Raw genomic sequence first — 18,934 nt, forward strand, 5'->3', positions numbered from 1 at the left:
CTCTTCATTTTATATCCATTGCATTGACGCATTGAAATCAATCAAAAAATAATGGCATTAAAGCCAACATTACACACTAGCATGCAGCTATGCCCTTCATCCTAATAAAAAACCTAAACTAACTTAAATGTTCAAATAAATACCAAACACATCAAGTTTCCTTCAGGTCAGTAGCCACACAGTCAAATAAATAAAGCTAAAGGGTTTGTCTGACTAAGAATCAACATGGCACTAGAGATTAGACCAATGAGCGCACTAGAGGCCAGCCGGGGTGCCCTGATTGGTCAATTGCACTTTGGCAATGATGGTTAGTTCAGAGGGACCAGATACCAAGATGGTAGGACCTGACATTGACCATTTGTGGTTGACCGCAAACAGAAAGGGATCCATCACTTCAAACAGGGGATAGATAGTAAGTGGGGGCAAAAGGGTTCATATGTGACCACATGTATGTGAATGAATATGATCGTTGTACACCACATCTATACAAGGACAGCAGCGTGAATGTAAATGTGTTGCTACTTTTAAATGGGAGTTGAAACGAACAGAATAATGCCAACAGCACCCCAGTGTAAAATAAAAAACATTCTGATTTCTGACTTCCTATTAAACAACTTATTGCAACTTGAACAAAACAAACACACATTTCAATACTGAGTAACAAGCCACTGCAAAAGGTTTAGAAATAAATAAATAACTTTGTGACAAACACAACGGGACTGTTGTGAAAGGCAGCACTGTTTCTGGCAGTGTTGAATACAAATCAACGGGGATCTCTTTTAGAACATCACAAAAAAATAAAAAAAACTAAAAGGAACCCAAAATGAAGAGGCAGTCCTTTCACTTTCCACCTGGCACTGTAAGGCAGTCCAACCTGTAGCATTCGCAGGGTTGTCATCGTCGAGCCAAACAAAGGTCAATGTTCACCACTCAATCACCTCGATCTCCCTAAGCTCAGATGGCTGGAAGCTCAGATGGCTGGAGGGGAAAAGTCAGGGGTCAGGGGTCAGGGATGAAAGTTCTCGCTTAGAATTATTTTTACATCCCGCCGATGTTAACTTTCCTCACTTTCGCCCACCCCTGGGTGAAGAAATGTAACGAAACCCTTGAAAAACGCAAATATCCCAAAAGAAGATCTGTCAGGAAGTGGTTTCAGATGTTTTTTTGTTTTAGCGTTCGGCGTTTTGAGGTGGCGTTGCATGCCGGTTGCCGGGGGCAACTGAGGTCTTCAGAGGTCACGAAGGGACGGCATGGTGAGTTGAGCCGGCCAGGAGCCAGAGCAGGGCCAGCTGCAGCGCCACCATGGCCAACAGGGACGGGCTCAGAGCGGACGCCCCACCACAGTCAAAGTCCTCCTCCTGTGACCACGGCAACAAAAGGGGAGGAGGAAGGTGGCAGGGGGACAAGTTAGTGACAGACACAACCCTGCTGACTAAAAGATAATTGGTTCAGTAGGGGTACAACAGCCCAGTATGTCTTACATATTCATAAAGCTATGTTTGATGACATAATAGCAAGGTATAATGGTACTAGACTGCATATCCACATTGAATAGAGATTGGGGTATGTATGGAATAATCCATGTCGGATTCTCTGATGTCTGATAATCTGTACAGCTCTATAGAGTGGAGCGTAATAACAAAACGTTTTCAGACATGTATCATTTTCTACATCATAAAATAAATAAGAATTTGTTAGAGTTAAATTAGGGAGCAAGGGCCTGCGTTAGCTAGCATCTAGATTAGTAAATACGTCAGTAGACAAACAGACCGATAAAGAGATATGGACAGAAATACATAGTATGATACAGAGAAAAAGAGAGAGAGAGTGAGAGAGCGAGAGAGAGGGAGAGTGGGAGAGAGAGAGAGAGAGAGAGAGAGAGAGAGAGAGAGTGCTTGATGGGACTGACCCGAGACAGCACATGAACAGTGGCGGCAGTAACATGAGCAGAGAGGAGGCCAATGGAGAGCCTGCGCTCGTCGGGCACATGTGCTCATCCTAACCATCAACAGCCAATCAAAGAGCAGGAAAGAAACAGAAACAGAGAGAAAGAGAAAGTCATGCAGAAAACATTCCACAGTTAGCAGTTAGAAAGTCCATGTGCAAAGTGAATGGGCAGAAGAACGGAGAAAACAGAACACTTTGTGGAAAGGTGAAGAGAGAGAAACAGAGAGAAGCATCTAGGTGTGTGTGTGTGTGTGTGTGTGTGTGTGTGTGTGTGTGTGTGTGTGTGTGTGTGTGTGTGTGTGTGTGTGTGTGTGTGTGTGTGTGTGTGTGTGTGTGTGTGTGTGTGTGTGTGTGTGTGTGTGTGTGTGTGTGTGTGTGTGTGTGTGTGTGTGTGTGTGTGTGTGTGTGTGTGTGTGTGTGTGTGTGTGTGTGTGTGTGTGTAATAGAAAGAGTGCAAGCAGAAGAAGTTAACACCATAATGAAACTTTGAGAAACCAAAAGGTTTGCCACTGGGACGAGTCTGAAAAACAAACCAAAGCATTCAAGTGCAGAGATTTCACACACAAAGGATTTTAGTCAAATACACTCCATATTTGCTTACTGTTGAACCATACAGTGCAGTATGTCAATACCTGGCAATAACTTGTATTTGTGTGGGAAATCTCTGCACATATAGTAATCCAAAGACAAGAATAGAGAAAGAGGCAGCCATTTTGAGTAAAAGATGGAACATTAACAAGAGAACTATGCACATTGAGAATAGCACATGCATTGTGAAAACTTATTAGTGTATTGTGAGTTTTGACATTGTGACGTTAAATTTGACGGTTGCCATTTTTAAACACAGAGGATGACAAAATAATGACGTGACCTACCCTCTCGTTGTTGTCGAAACAGGCATCTGGACCTTTTCGGAACCTTGGTTTCTCAGCCATTTCACATGGGTCTGGTCCCTCAGCTACATCAACCCATTTAGGAAATAAACCATTGGTTCTGGTAGCTCAATTGACTAGAATATATCTACTGAACAAAAATAGACACGCAACATGTGAAAAGTGTTGGTCCCATGTTTCATAAACTGAAATAAGTTATCCCATAAATGTTCCATACATACAAAAAGCTTATTTCTCTCAAACTGTGTTCACAAATTTGTTTACATCCCTGTTAGTGAGCATTTCTCCTCTGCCAAGATAATCTATTCATCTGACAGGTGTGGCATATCAAGAAGCTGACTAAACAGCATGATCATTACCCATGATCATTACCCAGGTGCACTTAGTGCTCGGGGCAATAAAAGGCCACTCTAATATGTGCAGTTTTGCCACACAACACAATGCCACTGATGTCTCAAGTTTTGAGGGAGCGTCCAACTGTCATGATGACTGCAGGAATGTCCACAAGAGCTGTTTTCAGAGAATTTAATGTTCATTAATCTACAATGACCCGCCTCAAACTTCGTTTTAGAGAATTTGGCAGTACGTCCAACCGGCCTCACAATCGCAGACCACATGTAACCACCACACCAAGCCCAGGACCTCCACATCCGGCTTCTTCACTTGCGGGATCCTCTGAAATCAGCCATCCGGACAGTTGATGAAACTGTGGGTTTGCATAAGCGAAGAATTTCTGCACAAACAGTCAGAAACCGTCTCAGGGAAGCTCATCTGCGTGCTCGTTGTCCTCACCAGGGTCTTGACCTGACTGCAGTTCAGCGTTGTAACTGACTTCAGTGGACAAAGGCTCACCTTCGATGGTCACTGGCACGCTGGAGAAGTGGGTTCTTCACAGATGAATACCGGTTTCAACTGTACCGGGAAGATGTGTGGGCAAGCGGTTTGCTAATGTCAACGTTGTGAACAGAGTGCCCCATGGTGGAGGTGGGGTTATGGTATGGGAAGGCTCAAGCTATGGACAACGAGCACAATTGCATTTTATCGATGGCAATTTGAATACACAGAGATACAGTGACGAGATCCTGAGGCCCATTGTCGTGCCATTCATCACCTGCCATCACCTCATGTTTCAGCATAATAATGCACGGCCCCATGTCGCAAGGATCTGTATACAATTCCTGGAAGCTGAAAATGTCCTAGTTTTTCCATGGCCTGCATACTCACCATACATGTCACCCATTGAGCATGTTTGAGATGCTCTGGATCTACGTGTACGACAGTGTATTACAGTCTCCGCCAATATCCAGCAACTTTGCACAGTCATTGAAGAGGAGTGGGACAACATTCCACAGGCCACAATCAACAGCCTGATCAACTATATGTGAAGGAGATGTGTTGTGCGGCATGAGGCAAGGTATCTGTGACCAACATATGCATATCTGTATTCCCAGTCATGTGAAATCCATAGATTAGGGCCCTTATGAATTCATTTCAATTGACTGATTTCCTGATTTGAACTGTAACTCAGTAAAATATTTTAAATGTTTACATGTTGCGTTTATATTTTTGTTCAGTGTAGTACTTGCATCACCAGATATTGTGGGCACAGAATTAAATGGAACACTATTACATTGTATCTCTATGGCTGTGTGTTACCCACATTGTGGCCTCACATACCCAATCTGTATCACTATCCACTTTGGATTGAAGTAAATTACCATATAAAATTAAATATCAAGCCATAACACTAATCTAAATGTGAAAGAACAATCGGAACAGATGCTTTCAGAAAGACATGGAAAAACCACGTCATTTTTGGAGTAAATCAAATAGCCTCCCCTGAAAGCCTTTTGGCTGCCATTTTGAATTTATGTGAATTTTCATTAGGCTCCTTGCATAATTGGCTACAGCCCTGGTGTGTTGGAGGGGATATGATGGATTTGATTGTAAGCCTTTCAGAGTGGATTAGCCTTCGCTATCATCTGCCACAGAGAGAGACAGGAGACTGAGTCAGTACTGGTCTGAGTTTGGTTCAACAGCCACAGAGAGAGACAGGAGACTGAGTCAGTATTGGTCTGAGTTTGGTTCAACAGCCACAGAGCGAGACAGGAGACTGAGTCAGTACAGGTCTGAGTTTGGTTCAACAGCCATAGAGAGAGACAGGAGACTGAGTCAGTACAGGTCTGAGTTTGGTTCAACAGCCACAGAGAGAGACAGGAGACTGAGTCAGTACAGGTCTGAGTTTGGTTCAACAGCCACACAGAGAGACAGGAGACTGAGTCAGTACAGGTCTGAGTTTGGTTCAACAGCCACAGAGAGAGACATGAGACTGAGTCAGTACAGGTCTGAGTTTGGTTCAACAGCCACAGAGAGAGACAGGAGACTGAGTCAGTACAGGTCTGAGTTTGGTTCAACAGCCACAGAGAGAGACAGGAGACTGAGTCAGTACAGGTCTGAATTTGGTTCATCTGTAACAGAGAGAGAAGCCAGTCAGTCAGTACAGGTCTGAGTTTCACTTAGCCATAGAGGAAGTTCTGATCCATTGTGGAATATTAAAAATATTGTACTCTGCGTGTAAAAGTCAAGAATATAGGGACCAGTAGGATAAAAGAAAAAACCTGTACAACTGTACACCTTTTAATAATTAAACAAATAATAATCTAGTTAGATGTGATTATTTTAAGAAGAGTCACTGTATATACAAAGACCAGTAAACTAGAACTAACAGACTGTAAGTAGTACAGATGAACTACACAACTACATTAGACATTAATATATTACTACTGTATTACAATATTAAACATGAGTGCTCTATTGACTGTATGTTTAAAGGATACAAGGCTGCTCGGCCTGTATTAAGGGCTTGTGGTCACATGACATGCATGTGAGCTTGGCGTCGGCGATGACGAACACCAGGTTGGTCTTCCACAGCTTCTCAGCATGGAACATCCTGGATCGAGACAGAAACAAGACACAGAGGAGATGCCATGTAACATGGCATTGGGAAAGACAGGGTACTACAAGACTAGGGTTGAAAAATTCCTGAAACTTTCCCTAATGTTCACATGTTTTCCAGAAATCCCGGTTGGAAGATTCCCGGAATCTAATTATATTTCAAGTGAAACACCCGTATGTTCCAATGAGAACATAATTGTCTGAATGGGTTGAGTTGACCCGACCTACCAAACATAAGCTGCATCCAACCTTGAAGGGTCGGTGTGAGGGCAACACTGTCTGCTTATATATGGTCCAAGCTCTAGTCCTAAATTACACCGGCCTCAGACCATAGTAGACCATAGCGGAAACACAGGCCGGCAGTTTTGAGTTTAGACAAAAATTGACCTTCTTTATGGTGGTTGTTAACTGGCGACGTATGCGAAGCTAATGCACAGCAACACAGTGCGGCAGGCACCCCATTAGACAGCACGAGGGAGCCTTAAAACAGCAAACGCACCGCCAAGATTGTGGTCTGCCTTGCAGCATACTGACTCTACCTCACCTTCAAGGCATGTGGAGTTTACTACCTCCTCGGCCCAGGGAACTCCACTTTGTCATTAGAGTGACGGATTTATTCGGTTGAGTGCAATTGCACTGGCAGCACTAGCAGACCACTGGCAGCACTAGCAGACCACTAGCAGCACTAGCAGACCACTAGCAGACCACTAGCAGACCACAAGCAGAGCACTAGCAGACCACTAGCAGACCACTAGCAGCCCTAGCAGACCACTAGCAGCCCTAGCAGACCACTAGCAGACCACTAGCAGACCACAAGCAGAGCACTAGCAGACCACTAGCAGACCACTAGCAGACCACTAGCAGACCACTAGCAGACCACTAGCAGAGCACTAGCAGCACTAGCAGACCACTAGCAGACCACTAGCAGAGCACTAGCAGAGCACTAGCAGAGCACTAGCAGACCACTAGCAGACCACTAGCAGCACTAGCAGACCACTAGCAGCACTAGCAGAGCACTAGCAGACCACTAGCAGCGCACTAGCAGCGCACTAGCAGAGCACTAGCAGAGCACTAGCAGACGACTAGCAGACCACTAGCAGCACTAGCAGACCACTAGCAGACCACTAGCAGACCACTAGCAGACCACAAGCAGACCACAAGCAGAGCACTAGCAGACCATTAGCAGCAATAGCAGAGCACTAGCAGACCACAAGCAGAGCACTAGCAGACCACTAGCAGCACTAGCAGACCACTAGCAGAGCACTAGCAGACCACTAGCAGACCACAAGCAGCACTAGCAGACCACTAGCAGACCACTAGCAGACCACTAGCAGCACTAGCAGCACTAGCAAACCACTAGCAGACCACTAGCAGACCACTAGCAGACCACACCAAGACTATATAACAAGAGTACTTTAGAATAAAATCGCATATAACCTGTGTGAAGAAGTTGTTTGTAGTCTCAGTGATTTAGCTATGTGGTGGGGTGGAGGGAATGAAGGTGCTTGTAGTCAATTGAGGGGCTCTGATTCCCAAGATTCTTTGCATCCAACATTAAACCCACTGTGCCTTCCAGCCTGGCCAAAAGTAGTGTACTACAGCCAAAAGTAGTGTACTACCACATTGCCATTTCAGATGTATACACAGTCATTAAAACCAATTGTATGGCAGCACCATCTTTAGATAGGATCCTATGCCCTATTATTGGAACTAAACTGTCAGAGGTAATATGGGTCAAGCACATTCCACTGTCTTGAATCTGCACAGCTGGTTTAGAGCAGGCCTGATAGCAATCAGCCAGTGCCTTTCCCCCACTGAGCCACATAGAATAATGTCTTCTATTGAGGTAGAGTTGTACTTGGCTCTTGGTGGGTTCATATATAATAAGTGTGACGAGCAATGATCCCTCTAATTTCTTTCGGCACTGAGCAAATTTCAGGTCTGCTGAGCGCAAACTTTCTGTGCAACATCTGGTGTGTGTTTATTGTGAACACTGAGGCTGAACTCGCTTTAAGTTACAGTTTCAACAGTGGCCAAGTAGGCTACTGTGGCTATTTGATCATAATGTAGGCCTATCAGAGTGGTCTACCATCAAAAACAATGGAGAAAATGCATCCCATAACATTTTAACATGGAAATAGCTGTTCTATCATTCAGCCTACAGTAGCAGCCAATGTGTGGTGTTCAATGTAGGTCTACATTCCATGAGACTTTTGGAAAAAAACACGCAGGACTTGACATGAACCTGTTTATCCACTTGTCCTTCAGACTAGGTGACTGAAAATGTTGTGTTGTTTGATGCAAGAAACCACTTAACAAATTAAAATGCTTTTTTATTCCCATACCATTATTACAGAGAATCAGACAAATGATGCTTTGATCTCAAAACAAGCGTATCTACTCCCAACCTCTCATGCTGTAAGCACAGTCCAGTTGAAAGTGAACGGCACAGATCCATATATGGCAAAGGTCTATTTGCATATGTCTGATTCTACTGCAGTTCTGATTGGTTATGCCGCACCGTAGAATAGAGTGTGGACCTGAGTCGTGCCTGTCAATGCAATAGAATCGTACTCCAATGCGCTCTTCCTACAAGAAAATCTCTTGCATAATTTGTTTTGTTTCGGTATGTTGCATTGAAAGTGGGTAATATTGTATTGATTTGATCACAATTCCCACATTAAAGGGAAATTTTGATAGTATTAACTAAAGGAGAGAACTAGAATGTTGAGTGAAGTTCCATCTCGTGCTCTGTGTGGCAGTTCCAGAGGATTGTTGATGAGGTTTTACCAAGGTTATGTTCAGTTGGGTACGCAATTCCAAAACGATTTGCAATGGAAAATGGAATTCTATGTTGTTATTGGACAAGTTTAGGTAGTGCCTACCCATATAAAAAATCTCCCTACTGTAAAGGACCCTGGAGTGTGTAAAATAGGTTGCAGAGAATGACAGCTCTCACCTGGAGCAGTTTTCACAGTCTAGTGTTCCTCTGAAGGACGTTTCCTCGTTGTCATAGAAGTATTGAGTCTGCTCCGTGATACAGCTCTCCTTGGACATGTCAGGTATTTCGTCATCAGTGTCTGCTGTGGAACACACAGCACGCACACACAAACGCAGCACACACGCACGCGCACAACACACGCACACAAACAAACAAACAGATTGTCAAGGATCCAGCAAGGTAGGGGTTATGTCCATAGAACACACCGTGTACATTCTCAAGTTCTGAGAAGACAAATTACTGTTCAGTTGCTCTGGTAGCCAAAACATACAGAAATCCATCTACATTTGAACAATGTTATTTCTCAATTAATATTCCTGGCATAGCTCATCATTGCTTGATGAATAACTTGCTATGCTCTGAGAATACCGTCATTGCTTTCATAACAACAGCGCCAATACTTTTATTAAGGGCCCATCATGCTAAATAGAAAAGGGGCATTTTATAACAACGTGATTTTTTTATGAGATCATACTTAACAACCTAATTCAAACAAATGTTTTAGAAGAGTCGGAAATCTCACCTGCGTGCAGGAAATTAGGGAATGCTATGCTAACCAATAATTGCTGTAGTATCGACCTGTAGGGAATCAAAGTACACAAATGAATACCTCTTGACAGAACATCCAACAAATCTTCTGTCCGTGACAGGAAAAATACTCACATACTGTATCATCACAACCCACATTTCTTACAGATTTTCATTCAGATGGCGAGTCTAATGGCTTTTAGCGAAAGAACCGCAAATGTCATAATCAAAAAGCCTTTGTGTGGAAAAGTATGACAATGTGTTAGCCTCCCTGTAAACAAATCTAATTTTATTGGGCATATTGTAAGACACACAGCGAATGAAATCAGGACAGAAGGCGAGCTAGTGTAAACAAAGTGCTCTGGGACCTGTAGAATGCTTACACAGATGGCCCACAGACTGCCTCTGTATTTTTACATCTGCATTGGGAACAGTGTTAAAGAACCAAGAGTTGGGTCTCACCAGGCTGCTGCTGATGCTAACCATCCAACGTTCAAAATGTCTGCTATGGTGGGCTGCAAGGGACAAAAAGGTTGGGTATTACAAAACACATTACAAAACATATTTTCACATGGTGAAGCCCAAACGTAACTTCAGGTAATCGAAACAACTCCCAATAACTAAACATTCCATGTAAAACAGCACATTTTAAACTTGGGCTTATACCTTTTCTAAACATCCTGATTGTGCTGGCAAAGCGAGTCTCGAGCCGAGGCATTTGCCAAGTGCGCGGACACCGACTCAGACAAGCCAGACAAGATTTTGGAAGGGAATTAGCACAGAGCCCACCACAACAGATGCTAGTGTAAATCTACAAAGTGAAAAGGAACAACAAGTAGGTTCCGGTTTGACTGAAAGAACAGCCATGTTGTTTTGATTATGATTAGCATGCAATGCTCTGGTCTAGTGACTCAGGCCTGTGTCCTTTCTTTCCAGGTTGATAGAGTTTGGTCATCAAGGGGAGCTAACTAACCATGTTAAAAGTCATATCAAATTCCAATCAAAAGCTATTATCTACATCTTTGATCTACTTTTGTAGTCAAAATCTATTTGTCAGTAACAATGAAAATGTAGATCAAAGTCTACAAAGATTCTGTATGTTAATTAACAAACGTATGATAAAAATCTAGACCCAACATTGACCTAAATAATTCTGTAAATGACTTTAAATTAAAGTGATAGATCACTCAAAAAGTGTGTCAGAAGACTACAGACCACAAACGTTGTTGGTTGTGTAGATCCAGCTTTAGATGTGCTATCTTAATTTTATCAATATTTTGTTGCAGAGAATTTTCCATTGCAAATTAGGTAGGTTTAAAAAGGCCTCTAAAGTTTGTAATTTCTTTTTCAAAATGTGAGACTATGTCCTAACAAAAAATGTATCAACCACTACAAAAATGTGCATGAACTTTAATCCACATTTCCTGTTGCTGCAGGGTTAACAAATAAACTCTCCTTCCAGACTCACATTAAGCATCTCCAATCCAAAATGAAATCTAAAATTGTCTTGTCACTGGTCACCCCCAAAGCCAATTCTTCCTTTGGCCTCCTTTCCTTCCAGTTGTCTGCTGCCAATGACTGGAACTAACTGCAAAAATCACTGAAGCTGGAGACTCATATCTCCCTCACTAGCTTAATAGCACCAGCTGTCAGAGCAGCTCACAGATCACTGCACCTGTACATAGCCCATGTGTAAATAGTCCATCTAACTACCTCATCCCCATACTGTATTTATTCATTTATCTTGCTCCTTTGCACCCCAGTATCTCTACTTGCACATTCATATTCTGCACATCTACCATTCCCGTGTTTAATTGCTATATTGTAATTACTTCGCCACCATGGCCTATTTATTGCCTTACCTCCCTTATCCTACCTCATTTGCACTCACTGTATATAGACTTTTTATATTGTGTTATTGACTGTATGTTTGTTTATTCCATGTGTAACTCTGTGTTGTTGTATGTGTCGAACTGCTTAGCTTTATCTTGGCCAGGTCGCAGTTGTTCTCAACTAGCCCCAACTAGCCTACCTGGTTAATTAAAGGTGAAATCAAAAAAATACATGATTTTTTTTCCTGCTGCAAGAAACTGTCCAAATGAAGATACATGTGTATATACCTTAAATTAGATTGCCTCAAACCAATGGGAAAGACGCGCACAAATAGCCAGATCTACACAACAAATAGCTTTAAACGTGGACTTATCACCTTATCAAATAGCCAGATCTACACAACAAATGTCTTGAGACATGTCACCTTATCAAATAGCCAGATCTACACAACAAATAGCTTGAGACATGTCACCTTATCAAATAGCCAGATCTACACAACAAATGTCTTGAGACATGTCACCTTATCAAATAGCCAGATCTACACAACAAATGGCTTGAGACATGTCAGTTTTGATTTTAGAGTGAACCATCACTTTAAACTACAATTCTGTGGCTTGTTATTCAAAATGTTCAATACCCCTTTAAGACAGCTTCAAAATAGTCTTAGCGCCACCTAACACTCAGTCCACTCCAAGTGTTACCCAAAGACATTACTCTGACTAATCCATTATTTTCAGGAGGCCTTTGACTGCTCAAACGGCTCTTACTCGTTATCCCGCATTTCCCCTGGTGTCCATCTAATCTGTATTTATGGTTATTTCTGGTCCTTTGGTGACGGTGTGTGTGTATGTGTGTATGTGTGTGAGTCTCTGGCTTATGTAACTCACCACGTAGACTGAGCGCAGGCCCGCCGCGGACCCCTTGCTCTCCCTCTTGGGGTCGCAGACCGACTGGTAGTCGTACGTCTTGTTGAGCGTGAACAGAGACATGTTGACCAGGTTGACCATGAGGATAGGGTCGATCATCCCGAAGAACTGGCCGATCTGTAGGGGGGGGGGATGTGCAAGCGCATTGCACATGTAAGATCCAGTCGACGCAGAACAGACACTTATGCACATGAACACACACAGATTGACGCAGATACATTGGACGTACACACACACAACACACACACACACACACACACACACACACACACACGCACCACACATCTGCGACCACCTGTGAGTTCCCAGTGCCCATATAAACATTTATAATAACATTTATGAAAATAAATACAAATAAAACAGATAGGTGCAGTGAAATGTGTTGTTCTAAAGGGTCGGCCATAGTAGTACGGCGCCCCTGGAGAAATTAGGGTTAAGTGCCTTGCTCAAGGGCACATCGATAGGTTTTTCACCTTATTGGTTCAGGTATTTGAACCAGCCACCTTTCGTTTACTGGCCCAAAGCTCTAACCACTAGGCTACCTGCCACTCTTTATAATTGACGGATATACACTGAGTGTACAAAACATTAAGAGCAACTTCCTAATATTGAATTGCACCTCCTTTTGACCTCAGAACAGCCTCAATTCGTCGGGGGCATGGATTATAAGGTGCCGCATGCATTCCACAGGGATGCTGGCCCACGTTGACGCCAATGCTTCCCACAGTTGTGTCAAGTGGGCTGGATGTCCTTTGGGTGTTGGACCATCGTTGATACACACGGGACACTCAAATCGGTGTGTCTGGCACCTACTACCATACCCCATTCAAAGGCACTTAAATATTTTGACTTGCCCATTCACCCTCTGAATGGCACACATTTAACCTGTCTCCTCCCCTTCATCTACACTGATTGAAGTGGATTTAACAGGTGACATCAATAAGGGATCATAGCTTTCAACTGGATTGACCTGGTCAGTCTATGTCATGTTTTGTACACTCAGAGTATAACCCAGGTGATTTGAGTAAAAATCCTGTCCAGGACTGACCAGTCCAGAAATTACCCCCGCTGATAGGCTAGTGTGGCTAACCATTTCAAAAAGGATTTCCTTAGCATTTTTTTGTTGATAGGATTAAAAACCCAAACGCTTTAATCTTGGTGAAGTCATCTCAGCTCTCATGAGCACTCGGACACACACACATTTTTAAAACACACGCACACATGAATGTGCTCTCTCACACACACACTCCCGCACATGTACTCCCGCGCACGCACACAATCACACACAATCAGTAAATCACCCATGGCTCACCCAGCTAATATGTAGCAGTGGGATTCAGTTGAATCAAATTAACACAGTATACCAGGAAGCCTAAATGAACATGGAGGAAGTGGTCATGGCACGTCTAGACACCCTTTCGGTGTGATAGCACCTTATGTGTGTGTGCGGGTGTATGTGCGTACGTCAGAGCAAGCGTACGTGATAGTGTGTGAGTTTGTGTGTGTGTGTGTGTGTGTGTCTGCTAGAACCAAAAAAAATGCCCTCCTCTTCCGCTATGCAAGGTTGCGGTGAGCAACCCCAAAATCACACCACTCCCCTCATTTTGGACCCTGAAACCCCAAGATTCTGAGAAAGAGTTGGTTATGGCTCACCACGTCTGTCATAAGGAAATATAAATCAATGCTTCTATAAAAACCTGTCTCCCCTTTCCCTGTAGAAAAACACAAATAATGAATTAACAGTCACAGATCTGTCGGCTGGGACCCGCCAGGACCCCCTGGAGAGGGAGAGCCGTACCTCCTGTAGGAAACATGATTTAGGGTTGAGCGGCCTTCTCCAAACAAGGAACCCTAGTTTTTTAGTGCTCCTGCCAAACATCTAAAGGGGACTGATTTATCCAGCGCACACCCTGATTGGGGCCTGCAGCCTGAAAAACATTTATTCAAGTGGTAGGGTGAGGGGCCCACACTGGGTGTAGTGTGTGTGTGTGTGTGTGTGTGTGTGTGTGTGTGTGGGGGGGGGGGGGGGGGGTATGGTGAAGTTAGGTTCAGATAGGGTTTGAGTGGGTTGAAGTGCACATGGGGTTAGGTTGTATAAGGTTGGAACATGTTGGGTAAACTTAGTCAGGATCAGGTTGATTTGAGTTGGGCCAGTGTTGACTATGGGTTGAGTATGGCTGAACAAGGTAATATCAATGGAATAAGAGTCGGATGAGAGTGACTCACCTGACCGATGTATTCATCCCGATTGGCCATGACTAGGAATCCCCCATCATCCAGGATGACACAGTCCACATGCTGGAATCATATAGAGATAATGGGATAAACCATCATCATATAAGGGGAGGTAGTATTGGATAATTCTCAATCACTATTTGCAGGCTTAATCAAGTCATCTTAATTCAATAGTTGTATTTGTCTTAAAATTCTATCGCCAATCAAATAATCATATTTAATATAACTGTATAATCAATCAAATTATCTTACCTCATCATTCCTCTGACAACCACAGATCTCGTCCTTACACTGTAGAGACAAGAAACGGTTTTCATTTCAGACACAAAGAGTTAATTAAGAGTCATTATGAAATAACGTCACTCTACTTACGTTCATCTTCAGAGTAGCATTGATGAAGTTGGTCATCCAGGTATTGATGTCCAGTTTCACTCCCACAACTGCAATCAACCATACAAACCACAACAACATTACAGTTCCATTATGGTGTGAACTAAACAACCACCACAACATTATAGTTCCATTGTGGTGTGAACTAAACAACCACCACAACATTACAGTTCCATTATGGTGTGAACTAAACATCCACCACAACATTACAGTTCCATTATGGTGTGAACTAAACAACATTACAGTTCCATTATGGTGTGAACTAAACAACATTACAGTTACATTATGGTGTGAACTAAACAACCACCACAAATTTACAGTTCCATTATGGTGTGAACTAAACAACCACCACAACATTACAGTTCCACTATAGACTGAACTAAACATCCACCACACCATTACAGTTCCATTATGGTGTGAACTAAACAACCACCACAACATTACAGTTCCATTATGGTGTGAACTAAACAACCACCACAACATTACAGTTCCATTATGGTGTGAACTAATCAACCACCACAACATTACAGTTCCATTATGGTGTGAACTAAACAACCACCACAACATTACAGTTCCTAAACAACCACCACAACATTACAGTTCCATTATGGTGTGAACTAAACAACCACCACAACATTACACTAAACAACCACCACAACATTACAGTTCCTAAACAACCACCACAACATTACAGTTCCATTATGGTGTGAACTAAACATCCACCACATGATTACAGTTCCATTATGGTGTGAACTAAACAACCACCACAACATTACAGTTCCATTATGGTGTGAACTAAACAACCACCACAACATTACAGTTCCACTATAGACTGAAGTAAACATCCACCACACCATTACAGTTCCATTATGGTGTGAACTAAACAACCACCACAACATTACAGTTTCATTATGGTGTGAACTAAACAACCACCACAACATTAAAGTTCCACTATAGACTGAACTAAACATCCACCACACCATTACAGTTCCATTATGGTGTGAACTAAACAACCCCCACAACATTACAGTTCCATTATGGTGTGAACTAAACAACCACCACAACATTACAGTTCCACTATAGACTGAACTAAACATCCACACCACCATTACAGTTCCATTATGGTGTGAACTAAACAACCACCACAACATTACAGTTCCATTATGGTGTGAACTAAACAACCACCACAACATTACAGTTCCTAAACAACCACCACAACATTACAGTTCCATTGTGGTGTGAACTAAACAACCACCACAACAACCACCACACCACAACATTACAGTTCCATTATGGTGTGAACTAAACAACCACCACAACATTACAGTTCCATTATGGTATGAACTCAACAACCACCACAACATTACAGTTCCATTGTGGTGTGAACTAAACAACCACCACAACATTACAGTTCCATTATGGTGTGAACTAAACAACCACCACAACATTACAGTTCCACTATATGGTGTGAACTCAACAACCACCACAACATTACACTGAACTAAACATCCACCACAACATTACAGTTCCATTATGGTGTGAACTAAACAACCACCACAACATTACAGTTCCATTATGGTGTGAACTAAACAACCACCACAACATTACAGTTCCTAAACAACCACCACAACATTACAGTTCCATTATGTGAACTAAACAACCACCACAACATTACAGTTCCATTATGGTATGAACTAAACAACCACCACAACATTACAGTTCCATTATGGTGTTAGACAGAACTAAACATCCACCACAACATTACAGTTCCATTATGGTGAACTAAACAACCACCACAACATTACAACAACAGAACTAAACACCACAACATTACAGTTCCATTATGGTGTGAACTAAACAACCACCACAACATTACAGTTCCATTATGGTGTGAACTAAACAACCACCACAACATTACAGTTCCACTTATTACAGTTCCATTATGATGTGAACTAAACAACCACCACAACATTACAGTTCCATTATGGTATGAACTCAACAACCACCACAACATTACAGTTCCATTGTGGTGTGAACTAAACAACCACCACAACATTACAGTTCCTAAACAACCACCACAACATTACAGTTCCATTGTGGTGTGAACTAAACAACCACCACAACATTACAGTTCCATTTTGGTGTGAACTAAACAACCACCACAACATTACAGTTCCTAAACAACCACCACAACATTACAGTTCCATTATGGTGTGAACTAAACATCTACCACATGATTACAGTTCCATTATGGTGTGAACTAAACAACCACCACAACATTCCAACTAAACAACCACCACAACATTACAGTTCCATTATGGTGTGAACTAAACAACCACCACAACATTACAGTTCCACTATAGACTGAAGTAAACATCCACCACACCATTACAGTTCCATGGTGTCCACCACACCATTACAGTTCCATTATGGTGTGAACTAAACAACCACCACAACATTACAGTTCCACTAAACAACCACCACAACATTACAGTTCCATTATGGTGTGAACTAAACAACCACCACAACATTACAGTTCCACTATAGACAACCACCACAACATTACAGTTCCATTATGGTGTGAACTAAACAACCACCACAACATTACAGTTCCATTATGGTATGAACTCAACAACCACCACAACATTACAGTTCCATTGTGGTGTGAACTAAACAACCACCACAACATTACAGTTCCATTATGGTGTGAACTAAACAACCACCACAACATTACAGTTCCATTTATGAACTAAACAACCACCACAACATTACAGATGTGAACTAAACAACCACCACAACATTACAGTTCCATTATGGTATGAACTCAACAACCACCACAACATTACAGTTCCATTGTGGTGTGAACTAAACAACCACCACAACATTACAGTTCCTAAACAACCACCACAACATTACAGTTCCGTTGTGGTGTGAACTAAACAACCACCACAACATTACAGTTCCATTATGGTGTGAACTAAACAACCACCACAACATTACAGTTTAAACAACCACCAAACAACCACCACAACATTACACAGTTCCATTATGGTGTGAACTAAACATCTACCACATGATTACAGTTCCATTATGGTGTGAACATTATGGTGTAAACAACCACCACAACATTACAGTTCCATTCCACCACAACATGGTGTGAACTAAACAACCACCACAACATTACAGTTCCACATTATAAACAACCACCACAACATTACAGTTCCATTATGGTGTGAACTAAACAACCACCACAACATTACACATTATGGTGTGAACTAAACAACCCCCACAACATTACAGTTCCATTATGGTGTGAAGTACCATTACAGTTCCACCACACCATTACAGTTCCATTATGGTGTGAACTAAACAACCACCACAACATTACAGTTCCATTATGGTGTGAACTAAACAACCACCACAACATTACAGTTCCACTATAGACTGAAGTAAACATCCACCACACCATTACAGTTCCATTATGCTGTGAACTAAACAACCACCACAACATTACAGTTCCATTATGGTGTGAACTAAACAACCACCACAACATTACAGTTCCACTATAGACTGAACTAAACATCCACCACACCATTACAGTTCCATTATGGTGTGAACTAAACAACCCCCACAACATTACAGTTCCATTATGGTGTGAACTAAACAACCACCACAACATTACAGTTCCACTATAGACTGAACTAAACATCCACACCACCATTACAGTTCCATTATGGTGTGAACTAAACAACCACCACAACATTACAGTTCCTAAACAACCACCACAACATTACAGTTCCATTATGGTGTGAACTCAACAACCACCACAACATTACAGTTCCATTATGGTGTGAACTAAACAACCACCACAACATTACAGTTCCTAAACAACCAACACAACATTACAGTTCCATTGTGGTGTGAACTAAACAACCACCACAACATTACAGTTCCATTATGGTGTGAACTAAACAACCACCACAACATTACAGTTCCACTATAGACAGAACTAAACATCCACCACAACATTACAGTTCCATTATGGTGTGAACTAAACAACCACCACAACATTACAGTTCCTAAACAACCACCACAACATTACAGTTCCATTATGGTGTGAACTAAACAACCACCACAACATTACAGTTCCATTATGGTATGAACTCAACAACCACCACAACATTACAGTTCCATTATGGTGTGAACTAAACAACCACCACAACATT

The 18,934-nt window shown here is 42.2% G+C and overlaps 1 protein-coding gene across 2 annotated transcripts in view; it reads right to left on the reverse strand.

Moving 5' to 3' along the window:
• Window positions 1–366: 366 nt before the first annotated feature.
• The window catches only part of LOC139393227 (voltage-dependent calcium channel subunit alpha-2/delta-1-like), a 153,078-nt gene continuing 134,510 nt past the window's right edge, over window positions 367–18,934 (reverse strand). The window contains exons 29-38 of one of the 2 annotated variants that reach the window (XM_071141676.1): window positions 14,691–14,758; window positions 14,571–14,609; window positions 14,310–14,381; window positions 12,045–12,200; window positions 9,787–9,839; window positions 9,320–9,375; window positions 8,755–8,875; window positions 5,678–5,790; window positions 2,823–2,905; window positions 367–1,358 (exon numbers count right to left, since the gene is read on the reverse strand). In XM_071141676.1, coding sequence (XP_070997777.1) covers window positions 1,236–1,358; window positions 2,823–2,905; window positions 5,678–5,790; window positions 8,755–8,875; window positions 9,320–9,375; window positions 9,787–9,839; window positions 12,045–12,200; window positions 14,310–14,381; window positions 14,571–14,609; window positions 14,691–14,758 — 884 coding nt within the window. In that variant the 3' untranslated portion in view covers window positions 367–1,235. Of the gene's footprint in view, window positions 1,359–2,822; window positions 2,906–5,677; window positions 5,791–8,754; window positions 8,879–9,319; window positions 9,376–9,786; window positions 9,840–12,044; window positions 12,201–14,309; window positions 14,382–14,570; window positions 14,610–14,690; window positions 14,759–18,934 lie in introns of both variants that reach the window. The other variant, XM_071141675.1, reaches the window with a different exon arrangement.

The sequence above is a fragment of the Oncorhynchus clarkii genome, chromosome 33, assembly GCF_045791955.1.
Source record: "Oncorhynchus clarkii lewisi isolate Uvic-CL-2024 chromosome 33, UVic_Ocla_1.0, whole genome shotgun sequence".
NCBI lineage: Eukaryota > Metazoa > Chordata > Actinopteri > Salmoniformes > Salmonidae > Oncorhynchus > Oncorhynchus clarkii.